At 42.7% G+C, this 15,624-nt stretch overlaps 1 protein-coding gene across 1 annotated transcript in view; it reads right to left on the reverse strand.

Annotated features, from left to right (window-relative positions):
* LOC125637428 (disintegrin and metalloproteinase domain-containing protein 9-like) overlaps positions 1–15,624 on the reverse strand; it is a 107,013-nt gene that overhangs the window by 73,476 nt on the left and 17,913 nt on the right. Inside the window, exons 7-9 of the mRNA XM_048851833.2 lie at positions 13,726–13,797; positions 7,839–7,910; positions 4,047–4,216 (exon numbers count right to left, since the gene is read on the reverse strand). Of these exons, the coding sequence (XP_048707790.2) occupies positions 4,047–4,216; positions 7,839–7,910; positions 13,726–13,797 (314 nt within the window). The remainder of the gene's footprint in view (positions 1–4,046; positions 4,217–7,838; positions 7,911–13,725; positions 13,798–15,624) is intronic.

Raw genomic sequence — 15,624 nt, forward strand, 5'->3', positions numbered from 1 at the left:
CACAATACTCCAGTTGAGGCCTAATCAGCGCAGAGTAGAGCAGAAGAATTACTTCTCGTGTCTTGCTTACAACACTCCTGCTAATATATCCCAGAATGATGTTTGCTTTTTTTGCAACAGTGTTACACTGTTGAGGCATATTTAGCTTATGGTCCACTGTGACCCCCCCAGATCTTTTTCCACAGTACTCCTTCCTAAGCAGTCATTTCCCATTTTGTACGGGAATCTCCATCACATCCTCTGAAGTGAAGACTGATGCAATGAATTAACTTCTCTGCAACAGCCTCATCTTCCTTGAGTGCTGCTTTAGTACCTCAATTGTCCAGTGGCCCCATTGACTGTTTGGCAGACTTCTTGCTTCTGATGTACTTTAAAAAATTGCTATTAATTTGTGTCTTTTTCTAATTACTCTTCATATTCTTTTTTTGCCTGCCTAATTCTTTTACACTTGATTTGCTGGAGTTTATGCTCCTTTCTATTTTCCTCAGTCGGATTTGACTTCCACTTTTTTTTTACTCTAATTGGCTCTTTTACTCTGCTTAACCAGGGTGGCATTTTTTGGTCCTCTGTTTTTGTTTGTTTTCATTTTGTATATACATTTAATTTGAGCCTCTGTTATGGTGGTTTTTTTTAAAAGTTTCTATGAAGTCTGAAGTCATTTCACTCCTGTTACTGTTCCTTTTAATTTATATTTAACTAGCTTCCTTATTTTTCTGTAGTTCCTCTTTCTGAAGTTAAATGCTACTGTGGTAGACTTTTTTTGGTATTTCTGCCACATCCAAGGTTGTTAAATATAATTACATTATAGTCACCCATTGACAAGCAGTTCAGATAGATTCACCTCTTGGGCCCGGTCCTGTGTGCCACTCAGGACTACATAAAGAATTGCCTCTTTATTGTTGGTTAGAGGATTAGTTGGTCCCAGAAGCAGTCATTTATGGTGTCCAGCAATTTTATCTTTGCATCCCATCCCGGGGTGATATGGAGCCAGTCAATATGCAGAGAGTTGAAATCCCCCCTTAATATTGAGTTTTCTATTTTTGTAGCCTCTCTAATCTCCCTGAGCATTTCACAATCTCCGTTACCATCCTGGTCAGGTGGCTGATAGCATAGTAGTAGGAATGTACTCTTATTATTCAAGGATGAAATTTCTATCCATAGAGATTCTACGGTACTGTTTGATTCATTTAAACACTTATATAAAGTTTGGCAATATTTAATTTTCTGCCTTCATGTGATGTAATTGAATGGGATTCTTTTTCACCTGTTTCTCTTCAGTTCCTACCTATATTTTATCAATGTCTATCCTCTCCTCTTCACTAGGATATAGAGAATCCCTGTTAATTGATTCTCCACTAAGGGATATCTCTGTCTGAATCTTGTAATCCTCTTCCGCAATCAGCTTTCCCTTAGCTCTTAGTTTAAAAACTCCTCTATGACCTTTTCAATTTTACATGCCAGCAGTCTGTATCCATTTTGGATTAGGTGGAGCCCATCCTTCCTGTATAGTCTCCTTCTTTCCCAAAAGGTTACCCAGTTCCTAATAAACCTGAAACCCTCCTCCCTACACCATAGTCTCATGCACTGAGACCCTGCCATTCTGCCTAACTGGCCCTACATGTGGAACTAGAAGCCCTACCTTCCCTATGTCACTAGTACATACATGGGCCATGTGTACCAGCTCCTCTCCAGCACTGCACATGAGTTTGTCTAGATGTCTTGAGAGATTCTCAGCCTTACTACAGCTCCTACAGGAACTAAAAAGAGTGTGTGTGGGTGTGATTAAGGTGATGCACTCAGATTGTAAGCACCTCAGATTGTAAGCACTTGCATATACTGATTCAAAATCAACATACAAAGAAAAGCCTTGTCGAAGGGTTGGAAAAAACTTTGGTCTAATAGGGTCCCACAAGACTGATGGGTGACTCCAGGTGTGTTTAAATCTGTTTATTTTTATTATGCTTTCTCTGTAATGCTTTTACCTTATGTGACGGGGCAAGGCCAGAAGGCTATAGAAAAGTAGTGGGAGATAGATATATTAGCTCCAGGCTAAACAAATCCCTGGTACTAGGATAAGTGAAATGGCACCTGCTCCAGGTCAATTAAGACACCTGGGGCCAATTAAGAACTTTCCAGAAGGCAGGGAGAAGGCTAGGTTGATTGGGACACCTGAAGCCAATCGGGGGTGGCTGAAACTAGTTAAAAGCCTCCCAGTTAGTCAGGTGGGGGTGCATGTCAGGAGCTGTGGGAGGAAGTTGTGCTGTTGGAGAGGCTGAGTAGTACACACCATATCAGGCACAAGAAAGGAGGCCCTGAGGTAAGGGTGAAGTAGAGCTTGAGGAAGTGAGAGCTGCTGTGGGGGAAGTAGCCCAGGGAATTGTACATGTCATGTTTTTAAAAGGTCAGCTACCATAGCTGATACTATTAGAGTCCCTGGGCTGGAGCCTGGAGTAGAGGGTTTGCCCGGGCTTACCCCCCCACTTTGCCTCCTGATTAATCACTGAGACTGGGAGACAATAGAGACTGTGCAAGGAAGGATAACTTCTCCTCACCTCCCTCGCTGGCTTATGATGCAAATGGCTCAGTAGACTGACCCTTGTCTCTAGAGAGAGAAGAGTTATGTGGAGGGTCACAGTGAGCCTCTGAGGCTAGCGAAATACGCCAGGAAACGCGGGACCCACGGAGGCAAGGACAGAGCTTTGTCACATTTAAGAATAAATGTACTTGCTTAAAAAGAACTGTGTGGTTACTTGTAACTGCTGGCAATATACCGTTCATACCCCTCAGATAGAAAGGAAAGCATAGGTGCTGGCTGTTAGGCAGACTGGCTTGCTAGGGATATCACAGTGTAAGGCAGGGAGCTTTGTAGCCTTAAAATCCCCAGTAGGAGGGAGAGACACATGGGTCTCCACCCAAGAAAGGTGGTGGCTGGAAGCCAGAAACTTTAAGTGGGTGCCCTCAAGGAACCACTCATAAGCGGGAATATTGAGTAGTAGTAGAGAGGTTATATAACCTCTGTACTTGGCACTGGGGCAACTGGAACATTTTGTCCAGTTCTGGTGCCCACAATTCAAGAAGGCTGTTGAAAATTAGAGAGGACTCAGACAAGAATTAGGAAAATAATTAAAGGATTGGAAAACATGTTTATATTGAAAGACTGAAGGAGCTCAATCCCTCAAAGACAAGATTATGGGTTTACTTTTATCAGAGGCTATAAGTACCTATATTAGAAACTGAAATTTTAAAATAGGAGGCTCTTCAATCTAGCTGTAAAAGATTCAGTGGCTAGAAGCTGAATTTAGACAAATTTAGACTAGAAATAAGGCATATATTTATAACCAACTTACCATAAATTGTGGTGGATTCTCTATTTTAAAATCAAGACTGGATGTTTTTCTGAAAGATATGCTCTAGTCCAAAAAGGAATTAATTCAGGTAAATCCTGTGTCCGGAGTCATGCAAGTCAGACAAGATGATGACAATGGGTGCTTTTGGATTTAAAAATCTATGGATGTTTGTACAGTTTCTAGAATAAACTGAGATTTTCCAAAGCAAGTGAGAGACTATCAAACTCCCCACGCTCTTAGAGTACATCTACACAGTAATTAGACTTCAGCTGACGCAGGTTCGCAGGGCTTAGGCTGAGGGACTATTAAATTGCAATGTAGATGTTCCAGCTCAGGCTGCAGTCTGAGGTCTGAGATCCTCTCACTTCGCAGGGTCCTAGAGCCTGGACTCCAGTCCAAGCCAAGAAAACTACACTGGAATTAAGCAGTTCCGCAGCCCAAGCCCCATGAGCCCGAGTCGCTGGCACGGGCTAACCATGAGTTTTTAATTGCAGTGTAGACATACACTTTGGGTGCAGAAGCAAGCGAAAACCCAGTACTGAAATGGTCAGCTGGGTTACACCGGAAAATAAGGGATACCTTTTGGGGATATTTTTTCTAGTTTCCAAACAGAATCTTGCAAAATATCTTAAAAATCCTAATTAATAAGTGTAAATCACAGTATTTACATATTTTTACAGATTAAGATAAAAGTCTTACACAATTAATTCCGTGTGGTCAAAATGTACCCGGTGCTGAAGAAAATTTTCAACATAGCTTAAAAAAAATCCAATAACCTGATCCAAAAGGTGAGTAATTGTTATTAGGTCCCTTTCTGTCCAGATCTCTAATCCAACCAGTATAATATGAAGACCAAATGGACGGTACATCTAAAAACATAATATTAAGTATTAAAAAGAAGTCATCTACATGTAAAACTTTGAAGCTATTATCCTTAATAGATCCACATTGTTGGTGTCCCTCCCATGTGTATTTCTGTTGGCATCATCAGTAGCTGCAGGACTCAATTTAAAATAACAATGTTAAAGGGAGGCTTATGGATTTGAAAATCTTATTTCTGGCTGGAAAAACGTTTACATATCATAATTACAAACAACACTCGTAACTACAAAAGCTGAAATAACTTAGAACAATATCTGCTTTTTCATTTCTTTACTTTGTGCATTTGACAGTATTTTGTGTACAGCTTTTCTGTTCTGTTCTGTCGATGGTCACTTGTACTTTCTGCCTCAAGCACGAACATACCATCACTTTCATGCACTGTTCAGGGAATGGGGGGGGGATGGGCTTCACTCACGTGCATATTGTTTAACTGGAACTGAAGAGAGGGTTTACCATTAACAAAATTATGTTGTAGAGAACAATCCAACAATAAGTTGGCAGGAGGCTAAACTCGTGGTGGCTTGATATACTCATGGCAGCTCTATGCTAGACATGCTCCATTGGCACAGCTGCACTGATGCAGCTGCACGGCTGTAGTGCATCTGGTGAAGCTGCTCTATGCTGATGGCGGGGCACTCTCCTGTCGCCATAATTATTCCACCTCCGTGAGAGGCAGAAGCAATGTCAGTGGGAGAGCATCTCCCACCAACATAGTGCCGGCGTGGATAGCTCTTAGGTTGCTGTAACTTGAGTCTTTTTCACACCCTTGAATGACGTAAGTTAGATTGACTTAAGCTGTCGTGTAGACCTGCCCTCAGACTTTAAGGCCAGAAGGGACCGTTATGGTCATCTAGTCTGATCTCCTGCACATTGCAGGCAACAGAAGCCCACCCACCCACTCCTGCCATAGGCTCATAATGTCTGGCTGAGTTACCAAAGTCCTCAAACCGCGATTTAAAGACTACAGAGAATTCACTATTTACTCTAGTTCAAACCAGCAAGTGACCTATGCCCCACGCTGCACAGAAAGGCAAAATCCTGTCAGCACCTCTGCTAATCTATCATGGGGGAAAATTTCTTCCCGTCCCCAAACATGGTAATCAGTTGGGTTCCAGCTCAGGGACACTGAGGAAGTGAGCAAGACCCACTGGCAAGACACCTGGGAAAGAATTCTCTGTAGTAACTCAGACTCCTCTCCATCTAGTGTCCCATAGAATCACAGAATCGTAGGACTGGAAGGGACCTAGAGAAGTTATCTAGTCCAGTCCCCTGAACTTATGGCAGGACTAAGTATTATCTAGAGCATCCTTGACAGGTGTTTGTCTAACCTGCTCTTAAAAACCTCCAATGATGGAGATTCCACAACCTCCTTAGGCAATTTATTCCAGTGTTTAACTACCCTGACAGGCAGAAAGTTTTTCCTAATGTTCAACCTAAACCACCCTTGCTGCAACTGAAGTCCATTGCTTCTTGTCCTATTAATGAGAACAATTTATCTCCTTCCTCCTTGTAACAATCTTTCATGTACTTTTATGTCCCCACTCAGTGTTCTCTTTTCCAGACTAAACAAACCCAATTTCTTCAATCTTTCCTCATAAGTCATGTTTTCTAGACCTTTAATCATTTTTGTTGCTCTTCTCTGGACGAGGCCTAATCAGTGCAGAGTAGATCGGAAGAATCACTTATTGTGTCTTGTTTACCACACTCCTGCTAATACATCCAACCCCTCTCAATTTGGTATCATCCACAAGCTTTATATGTGTTCTCTCTCTGCCATTATCTAAATTATGATGAAGATATTGAACAGAATTGGACCCAGAAATGATCCCTGAGGGACCCCACTTGATATGCCCTTCCAGCTTGACTGTTAACTCTTCTCTGGAAACAGTTTTCCAACAAGTTATGCACCCACCTTATAGTAGCTCCATCTAGGTTGTATTTTCTTGCTATTGGGCTTGCAATTTCATGTGCCAATTCCTTTAATATTTTTGGACAGAGATTTATCCAGACTGCCTGATTTGGGTTTGATTAAGCTGTTGGAATTTGGCTTCCACCTCAGATGTGGTAATTTCTACTTCCATATCCTTGTTCCCATTAGCCACACTGCCCCCAAGCTCCTCATTATTGTTACTAAAAACTGAGGCAAAATATTTGTTTGGGTGTTGGGCCAGACCTAGATTATCTTTAATCTCCACCCTGTCGTTCAGTCCTTAGCAACCCCACTGGGAAGCATAGATCAGTGTTCATGTCCCGCTCCCTGCCAGTATCCAGCCCAGGCTGAGGAAGCTAATGATCCCCAACAGCAGCTCATGCACTCATGATCTGTCTCTTCTTGTGACTCAGCCCTCTGACCAAGTCATTTAAAGCCTCACCCCCTTCCGAGATAACAAAAAGTCCAAATAAAACTTAAGGTCTAATGACTTTAGATTAGGTCTTCAAGCCTGATCTAGGCTCAATATTCCTTGCCTCTTTACTCCTGAGGTTTACACCTCCCCTCCTGCGGGCAGTGGTAAGGGAACCCAGGCTCACCTTCTTCTCTGGGTTCCAGCCCAGGGACCCTGTGTTAAGCAGTTAAGATCTACTTCTTACAATCCATTGGTGCTTCCCTGGGTTGCTTCTATCTTTGCCTGGTTGCAGACATCTTTCACAGAGCTACACTCTAATCCTCTGTCCCCAAAGCTCCATCTCCTTGGTCAGCTTCTTCCCAGTCTGCTGCTGAGGAACTTCCTCAAGGTAACTCTCAGATTCTCTAGTAGGGTTGCCACTGATGCATCCCCAGAATACCGGGAACCCAGGTACTTCCAAAACAGCATAGATCCACCCCTGCCTGCATAATCCCTCCCTGAGACCTTGCATGAACTCACAAAGAGGACACCATTTTGCAGACCATGCCACCCCAGCCTGTCCAGTGCATGTGAGGTCACTCCACATGGAGGATGCCATTTTGCAGAGGGTATCACCCCTCCCTTTACCAGCATGACCTTGCAGGCACCATGCGTGTGAGGTTGTGTTGCACAAAGGATGGTGTGACCTCAGATGCACAGTACATGGAAAGTCATTCCAGCAGTGGCAGAGCAACATGCTCTGGAAAATGACATCTTCTGTGTCATGACCTCACATGCACTGTGCGTGCAAGATCACACTGGCACAGGTGGAGCAGCATGCTCTGATACCAGACAAAACCACATCCAGTACCAGATAGGAACAAACATTACCAAAAACAGGTCCAGCTGGCTTAAAACCAGTTGAATGGCCAGCCTGCTGTTTGGTTGTCTCCCTTTTCTGCCTAAGCTATAGCCTTTTATCACAGCGAATGCTAATTATCCACTTAATCGCAGCTGGAGATGTAACTGATCCATTTATTCACCTCTTCCTGACTGCTACCGTGTGAGATCTAGACACCCCATCACAGATGGACTATATTTTGTTGGTTCTACTCGACGCCAGCAAAAAACAGGAAATTTGATTGCTAAAGGAAAAGGCATAACAGGACATTCCCTTGAATAGGGTAGGTTACTAACCTAGACTAGGTACAATTGGTCAGTCCTAACACTGCGTCAGCCACAGGAGTCCCAAAAATGAGAATAAGGAGAGTAAATAATAACTCACTTCACTTGTTAAATGGATATATTGAAGCATCTTCAATGTCACTAAAGTTTCATTGGAATCCTCAAGGCGAAACTAGGAGTGAAAAGAACATTTTAGAATCTCCATCCTGAAGAGAAATTAATTCCATGTGATATCTTTAAACAGTTGCACATTTCATGAAAAATCTTTCCATTAAGTGTGATTCAGACGTATTTGCTTACATATTACTATTTCACTTCTCCCATTACTTTTTATTAACTTACATTTTCCAAGAAAAGGGAGTTATATTCCTGTGATTCTACTTCTCTGAAAATACTCCATCAGGATTTTCACCCTTGGATCTTGACTGAAGAGCTCATTATCAAAAAACTAATGTTCTTGTAGGCAATTATCAACTGTGATCAAATCACCCCTTAACCTTCCTTTTGCTAAACTGAGTAGATTGAGCTCCTTGAGTCTATCACTATAAGGCATGTGGGTTATCCACCACCATCCTTGTTTTCCAGAGTTTTCCAGTCTCCTATAGATGCCGATTCTGAGGGTGTTCCGGGGCTGGAGCACCGACAGGGAAAATACGGTGGGTGCTGAGCACCCATTGGCAGCCCATCAGCTCCCCTCCACCCACCAGTGGCTCCCGCCTGCCGAGGCCCCCACAAATCAGCTCCTCCCTCTCCCTTCCTGTACGTCCTGCCTGACACGATCAGCTGGTTCGCGGGGTGCAGGAGGCTGGGGGAGGGAGGAGCGAGGGCACGGCATCCTCAGGGGTGGGGGCGGAGTGGGGTCAAGAAGAGGCGCGGCAGAGCCTTGGAGGAAGGGGTAGAGTGGGGGCAGGGCCTGGGGCAGAGCCGGGGTTTGAGCACCCCCCAGCACTTTGGAAAATCAGCACCTGTGCAGTCTCCAATTCTGCTAGTTACATTCTTTGCTCCAGAGGTCTGTCTACACTGCAGACTTACCACATTCTTATGTGTTTTAGCCCAAACGCTCCTACCATCCACACACAAAACCATTAGCCACAAGCTTATATGTCCTTTGAACCGATGTTCTATTACACTCCTGGGGTATGGGTAAAAGCATGTGTTTCGTTTTAAGGTGTACGCCTACTTCCTAACTTCGTAATGATCATGGAGCTAAAGTATGTGTAACTGAGTGGGTGTTTGGTTAATCCTCCAATACCATCTCATAATTCCTAGGGCTTGTGCCTTCCACCTCTTCTGTTTACTTCCTTCCTTTTACCCTCCTATGAACGGGTAGCTACCTGCCAGTTTATTTACACTGGTCAGTTAATCTTTCTTTCCACATGACTTGCTCCATTTGCTACAGAGCTCAATCTTCAAGCTGAGCCAAATACATGATGCTTACCCAGCATGCTGCTATCTGGCCAGAGGAGCATGCCAGCGTTCTGGTTAACCTATGGTGTGAGGAAAGCAAGGACCATGATTTTAGAAGAAGCATCAGAAACCTGAAATTATATGTAAGGATCTCAAAGAATTTGATGGAGTGGGGATCAGTTGGACTGCTACCTAGTGCAGGGAGCATATTAAATACCTCAAAACCATCTACTCACAGGCCAAGGATGACAATGGCAGATCCTGGAACTCCCTGACTACTAGCCCCTACTACAAAGAGTTCAAATAGCTGCTTGCCCCCATCCTGAGCTTAGAGCCCACAGTGACTAGCTTCCTAACAGGGATGGTATGATGATTTTCAGACTGAAGGAAGAGGAGATGTGGATAGCACCAGAAGACTGACAGAGGGGGCAGAATAGCAGAAAAAGACCCCAGAACAGACTCTGCAGCAGGAACTAGCACCATACCAGGCCATGCAGAGTGGGCCTGGAGCCATATTCCAAAGAGTTGTTCAGGAATGAGCCTGGGGAACAGCTTGGAGAGGAAGAAGCGATACAGCAGAAACCTGTTGAGGTTTCAAAGAAATCTGATGAGGTTCAATAAGGATAAGTGCAGGGTCCTGCACTTAGGACGGAAGAACCCAATGCACCGCTACAGACTAGGGGCCGAATGGCTCGGCAGCAGTTCTGCGGAAAAGGACCTAGGGGTGACAGTGGACGAGAAGCTGGATATGAGTCAGCAGTGTGCCCTTGTTGCCAAGAAGGCCAATGGCATTTTGGGATGTATAAGTAGGGGCATAGCGAGCAGATCAAGGGACGTGATCATCCCCCTCTATTCGACATTGGTGAGGCCTCATCTGGAGTACTGTGTCCAGTTTTGGGCCCCACACTACAAGAAGGATGTGGATAAATTGGAGAGAGTCCAGCGAAGGGCAACAAATTGATTAGGGGTCTAGAACACATGACTTATGAGGAGAGGCTGAGGGAGCTGGGATTGTTTAGCCTGCAGAAGAGAAGAATGAGGTGGGATTTGATAGCTGCTTTCAACTACCTGAGAGGTGGTTCCAGAGAGGATGGTTCTAGACTATTCTCAGTGGTGGAAGAGGACAGTTGTAGTGGGGGAGGTTTAGGTTGGATATTAGGAAAAACTTTTTCACTAGGAGGGTGGTGAAACACTGGAATGCGTTACCTAGGGAGGTGGTGGAATCTCCTTCCTTAGAAGTTTTTAAGGTCAGGCTTGACAAAGCCCTGGCTGGGATGATTTAATTGGGGATCGGTCCTGCTTTTGAGCAGGGGGTTGGACTAGATGACCTCCTGAGGTCCCTTCCAACCCTGATATTCTATGATTCTATGAACCACAGCTAGAGCCTTGCAAGTGGCACCGATCAACTCTGTTATTATTATAATGTTGGAAATTGCCAGATAAGTGGAAGGGGAGGAAGGAGGGATATCCAGATTCCAACCAATAAAATTATTGTTACACAAAGATTACATTAATGGGGGATGAATTTAGCTTCAATTGAGCGTGGAAGCCACACCTTTTCCCTAGCCCCCCTTTTACCTCCCCAACCAAGACAGATTCCAAATGGGATAAAGATGTAAATAAGCCACTATCAATTCATTTTTTACTATTAAAAAAGGATGAGGACTACAGATTTAGTAATCATTGGTGCATATTTCTGCATATACTGTTCTCTTTGTAACTCTGTCACATTAGTAGATTGCTATAAAATTATACCACTGTTGTAGGCAGTGTTGTTGCAGCTATGTGCGTCCCAGGATATTACAGAAGGTGGGTGAGATATTATTTTATTGGACCAACTTCTCTTGGAATGCTTTCAAGTTTACACAGAGCTTGTTTAAAAGTCTGGGTACATTTCTGGTCTATGTGAGCTCAAAACCTTGTCTCTTTTACAAACAGAAGCTGGTCCAATAAACTTCACGCACCTTGTCTCTATAGAATTATAACACTATTAGCAGTACAGTAGTATGCTTTGGTTGAGAAGTCCCAGTGGCTCTAGTAAGTGGAAAAGTCCCTTGGGGATGGTGACACTGGGCTCCTGGCCCTGTCCATTCGTGGCATGCTATCTGGAGTGTGTGTGTGTGCTGGGGGTGAGATGGAGGAGGCAGAAGAGAGTCAGTCCTGGTGCATCTTACTTCAGCACCATGCCAATGTTTGCCTGGATTTTCTCCCATTGCCGGCAGTTGATGCTTGAAAAGTTTGCACATAAGAGAAATTCTAGATGGTTGGCGAGATTCCTGGGCAAGACAAACTTCCAATGGCCATCCTTGTATTTTAATAGCCTTCTTCTCTAATTGACATGCTCTTCAGTTAGCAGATGATAAAAATAAATTTCCTCTGTATAGATGGAATTCCTCTGCTGGCCTGGAAAAGTTGCTCCCTCTTCCACTCTAGGACCTCCAACAGATTAATATCTTCCCAGGTTTCTCTGGCCTGAAAGAATGTTAAAACCTAACACTGGTAAGAGGCCATGGTCTGATTACCCCCACATGCCAAAAGCAGGTCCCAATTAAAAAAAATAAATCAAATTGTCACAACAGTGTATCTTTGGTCTGGATATCTGACTAGCATGAGCATCTGAACAGTCCTGTGTATAAAGATAGAATAAAAGTATACTTAGATGATAAAAGTATTAAACTTTAGCCTTGTCATGATGTTCAACACTAAAAGGGGGAGCGGAAATTTTTTCTTTCTTTCTCTCCATGGACAGAAAATATACTCTTCCATGTTCTTGACAGACCCTCCCACTTCTGCTGAACCAAGGCAAGCACCTGGATCTCTTACAGAGAGGACTCTCAACCAGTACAGGAAAAGGCTCAGATGAACTGCTGCACGACAATGTGGACAAGTCAGACGAACAACTGTACTATCGCCAAGGGAACGAGGATCAGAACATGTAGAGCATGTAGCATCAAGAATCCCAACACTGCCATGGATTAATTGCCCAACAAGACCATCACCATTGCTTTCTGAAGGACAGAAACTGCTGCTGAAATGCCCACCACTGGCTCACAGAAATGACAACACAGCTGCAAGCAAAAACAGCTCTTCCACAGGTACTATATCCATGGCTTGCCACTGGCTGGGATTCACATATAATGCCAAGCTTACATAGTGCCTCCAGGACCCAAGCTTTATTGGTGATAGGTCCATGTGTTAGGAAGTCATGGCATATAGCGGAAGAACTCAGCTGCACGTGCTCAGAGCCAGGAATCTGATTACAGGTAGGACATCTCCTCTAAAAAAAAAAAGTTGCTAATGAGCATCACTCCTGTGGCTAATATCTGAATCCCACTAACACTGATGTTAATGGGACAGGACTGGTTCCTGGCAAAATGTTGCCTTTAACCTGAAGTTGCTATTATCACAATTACTATTAAGAAGCATCCACTATAGGAGTACAAGATGTACTGGTGCAGAACTGATATCCAAATAGGTGACAGGTTTCAGAGGAACAGCCGTGTTAGTCTGTATTCGCAAAAAGAAAAGGAGTACTTGTGGCACCTTAGAGACTAACCAATTTATTTGAGCATGAGCTTTCGTGAGCTACAGCTCACTTCATCAGATGTTTACCATGGAAACTGCAGCAGACTTTATATACACATGTCTGTCTGTATCTGTACAAGTTTCTTCATGCAGTTGATAGATTTCCACACCATACGGCTAAATGCAGTGCCTTGCATAATGACAGGTTTCAGAGGAACAGCCGTGTTAGTCTGTATTCGCAAAAAGAAAAGGAGTACTTGTGGCACCTTAGAGACTAACCAATTTATTTGAGCATGAGCTTTCGTGAGCTACAGCTCACTTCATCAGATGTTTACCATGGAAACTGCAGCTCACGAAAGCTCATGCTCAAATAAATTGGTTAGTCTCTAAGGTGCCACAAGTACTCCTTTTCTTTTTGCGAATACAGACTAACACGGCTGTTCCTCTGAAACCTGTCATTATGCAAGGCACTGCATTTAGCCGTATGGAGTGGAAATCTATCAACTGCATGAAGAAACTTGTACAGATACAGACAGACATGTGTATATAAAGTCTGCTGCAGTTTCCATGGTAAACATCTGATGAAGTGAGCTGTAGCTCACGAAAGCTCATGCTCAAATAAATTGGTTAGTCTCTAAGGTGCCACAAGTACTCCTTTTCTTTTTTCCAAATAGGTGAGTCTGTTGAGTTTATTTCAGAGCATATTCTTGAGGCACTATTTAAGACCCCTTCCTTAATCTCAAAGCAGATCGATCCAGCCTTAACCAGCACCATTTTCACACAGGCTGAACAGCTGCAACTATAACCAGTGACAATTACATTTCATGGACACACAAATTATGTCAGTGAACTTTCATCAACTGAAGAGTATATTTACATTTCTAACCAATGACTAAGGAGAATGGTTCACATCCTGATCTATAAATCAAACTTCAATGTTTCATATATATTTCTATTGGGAGATTTAAGTACAGAAGGATTACTACTAAAATAGTTTTAATGTATCAAATTACAATTAGCACAAAGCACTATCGCTATAATTTGATGAGACTTACCTTGGCTTTGTCTGCTACAAAATAACATTCTAAGTATCTGGAAGATGTGTACGAAGGGCTTAGTCCATCTTTCTGGAAGTGAAGATATGTAAAGCAGGGTTATGTAAAGTAAATTCAGGTGTTTTACCTGTATGAAGAGTCATAGAAATACAGCTCTGAACCATACTCTCCTGTATTACACAATTCACCCCATGGGAACATCTCACAGAAATATAATTCAATACAATTCTGCAGAATAACATTGTCATGGCACCTACAATATGAATTTGAATAGAACTGCACAAAACTAACTGACAACACTGAGTATGTAATACTGTAAAAATAATTTTTCTTTGCCATAGGGCTTCTCTAGAGCAGTGGTTGTTCACATTTTTTTCAGTGGGGAAACAAAACCATCTGCATTTTCTTGCTGTAACCCACCCAATCCCACAATCTTTTTGTGCAGCAAAGGATTTAGGTCAAAATAAGAAGTAGTTCTTTTGGTCCCAGGGCTGTTGCTGGGTATGGACAAGCTTCTCACTTCTTTTTTTCCTGCAACACTTGGTTTCAGTGAAGTTGGGCTTTAAGAGGCTGTGAACTGCTCATGACAGTTTACCAGTCATGGAATTTTATATATTTCCACCTCACCACACCTGGAGGGCTGTCATTGAAAAGGCACGCACAGTTGATCTGCCTCTGCTGGAGACAAGAGCCCCAGATCTATTTCCCTCCAATGTAAGTTGAAGGGCTCCATTTGTTAACATCATAGACTACTTGAATGCAATCAGCAATCCATCCTGAACACTTCTGAGCTGAAACTGATTGTTCTTTTGATATGCAACCAAATGCCACAAAGAGTGATTGATTTGCAGGTGGGTTTTGTTTTGATAAAGTGGTACAAACGTGTTCTTTAATATGAAAAATATGAAGCTTTGCTTCCCCTGCAGATGAATGAGTTCTTAGGGAAAAAACACTGATAAGTGGAGGTATTGGTTGATGTCAAAGTCTGAGACCCCCTTCAGAATGAAAATAAGGACATGGTCTCATTGTCATTCTGTCCACAATAAAGACAATATATGGAGAATTTGACATGAATTGTATATCTTGCTTATTCTATGAGAAAAAGTAAAGGCTACTAGGAATACAGTTGTCACTGATCACGGATGTAACAAACAAGATGACAGGCTCATAGGGTGGAACAATCTATTTTGAGAGAATCAAATTTAGGTGCCATGGGAGAGGTATCCAATTTATGGGTGGAAAAACTTATGTTAAACAATTTAAAAGTCTGTTAACTGTCTGGTGGGGAAAAAGAGAAGTTCCTTGTTCTGGTGGATGACAGGCCAACATTGCTGCTAAATGGGAAACTGAACTTTTGGGAACTTAACAACAAACCTGATATCTTTAAAGATAATAAATAGCACAAAAATCATGAGAACAGGAGCTTAGATCAGAACACAACTATGACTGGATGCCAACTGTTAGAAAGCTTATTCCTTCGCTCTCCCACTTCCCTGGTCCTTCTTGCATGAACAGAGAACAACAATACCCAAAGTCCGAAGGTGCAAACAATTCAACGTTTATTGGAGTGAACCTCCAGCAAGCTTAAATCCAGGTTCCTTTTTCCTTATTTTCAAATCCCAACTTACTTCCTGTTTGCCCCTAATTTATATAGTAATATTCTTAGCTATACCTTAACCAATCATTCTACTGAAATTTACCTAACCAATCCTAACATATTGTAACATGATTAGCTAACCAATTATATCCCACCATCTTAATTAGTTTATACCCAGCAAAATTAATTATACAGCAGACAGAAACAATCACAGAACCAGACAGAGACCATGCAAATAAACAATAGCAAAGTGGGAACTATAATGACAAAAGAATACAGAAGTGAGGATTTCACAACTACAT

The sequence above is a fragment of the Caretta caretta genome, chromosome 1 (genome assembly GCF_965140235.1).
Source record: "Caretta caretta isolate rCarCar2 chromosome 1, rCarCar1.hap1, whole genome shotgun sequence".
Lineage (NCBI taxonomy): Eukaryota > Metazoa > Chordata > Testudines > Cheloniidae > Caretta > Caretta caretta.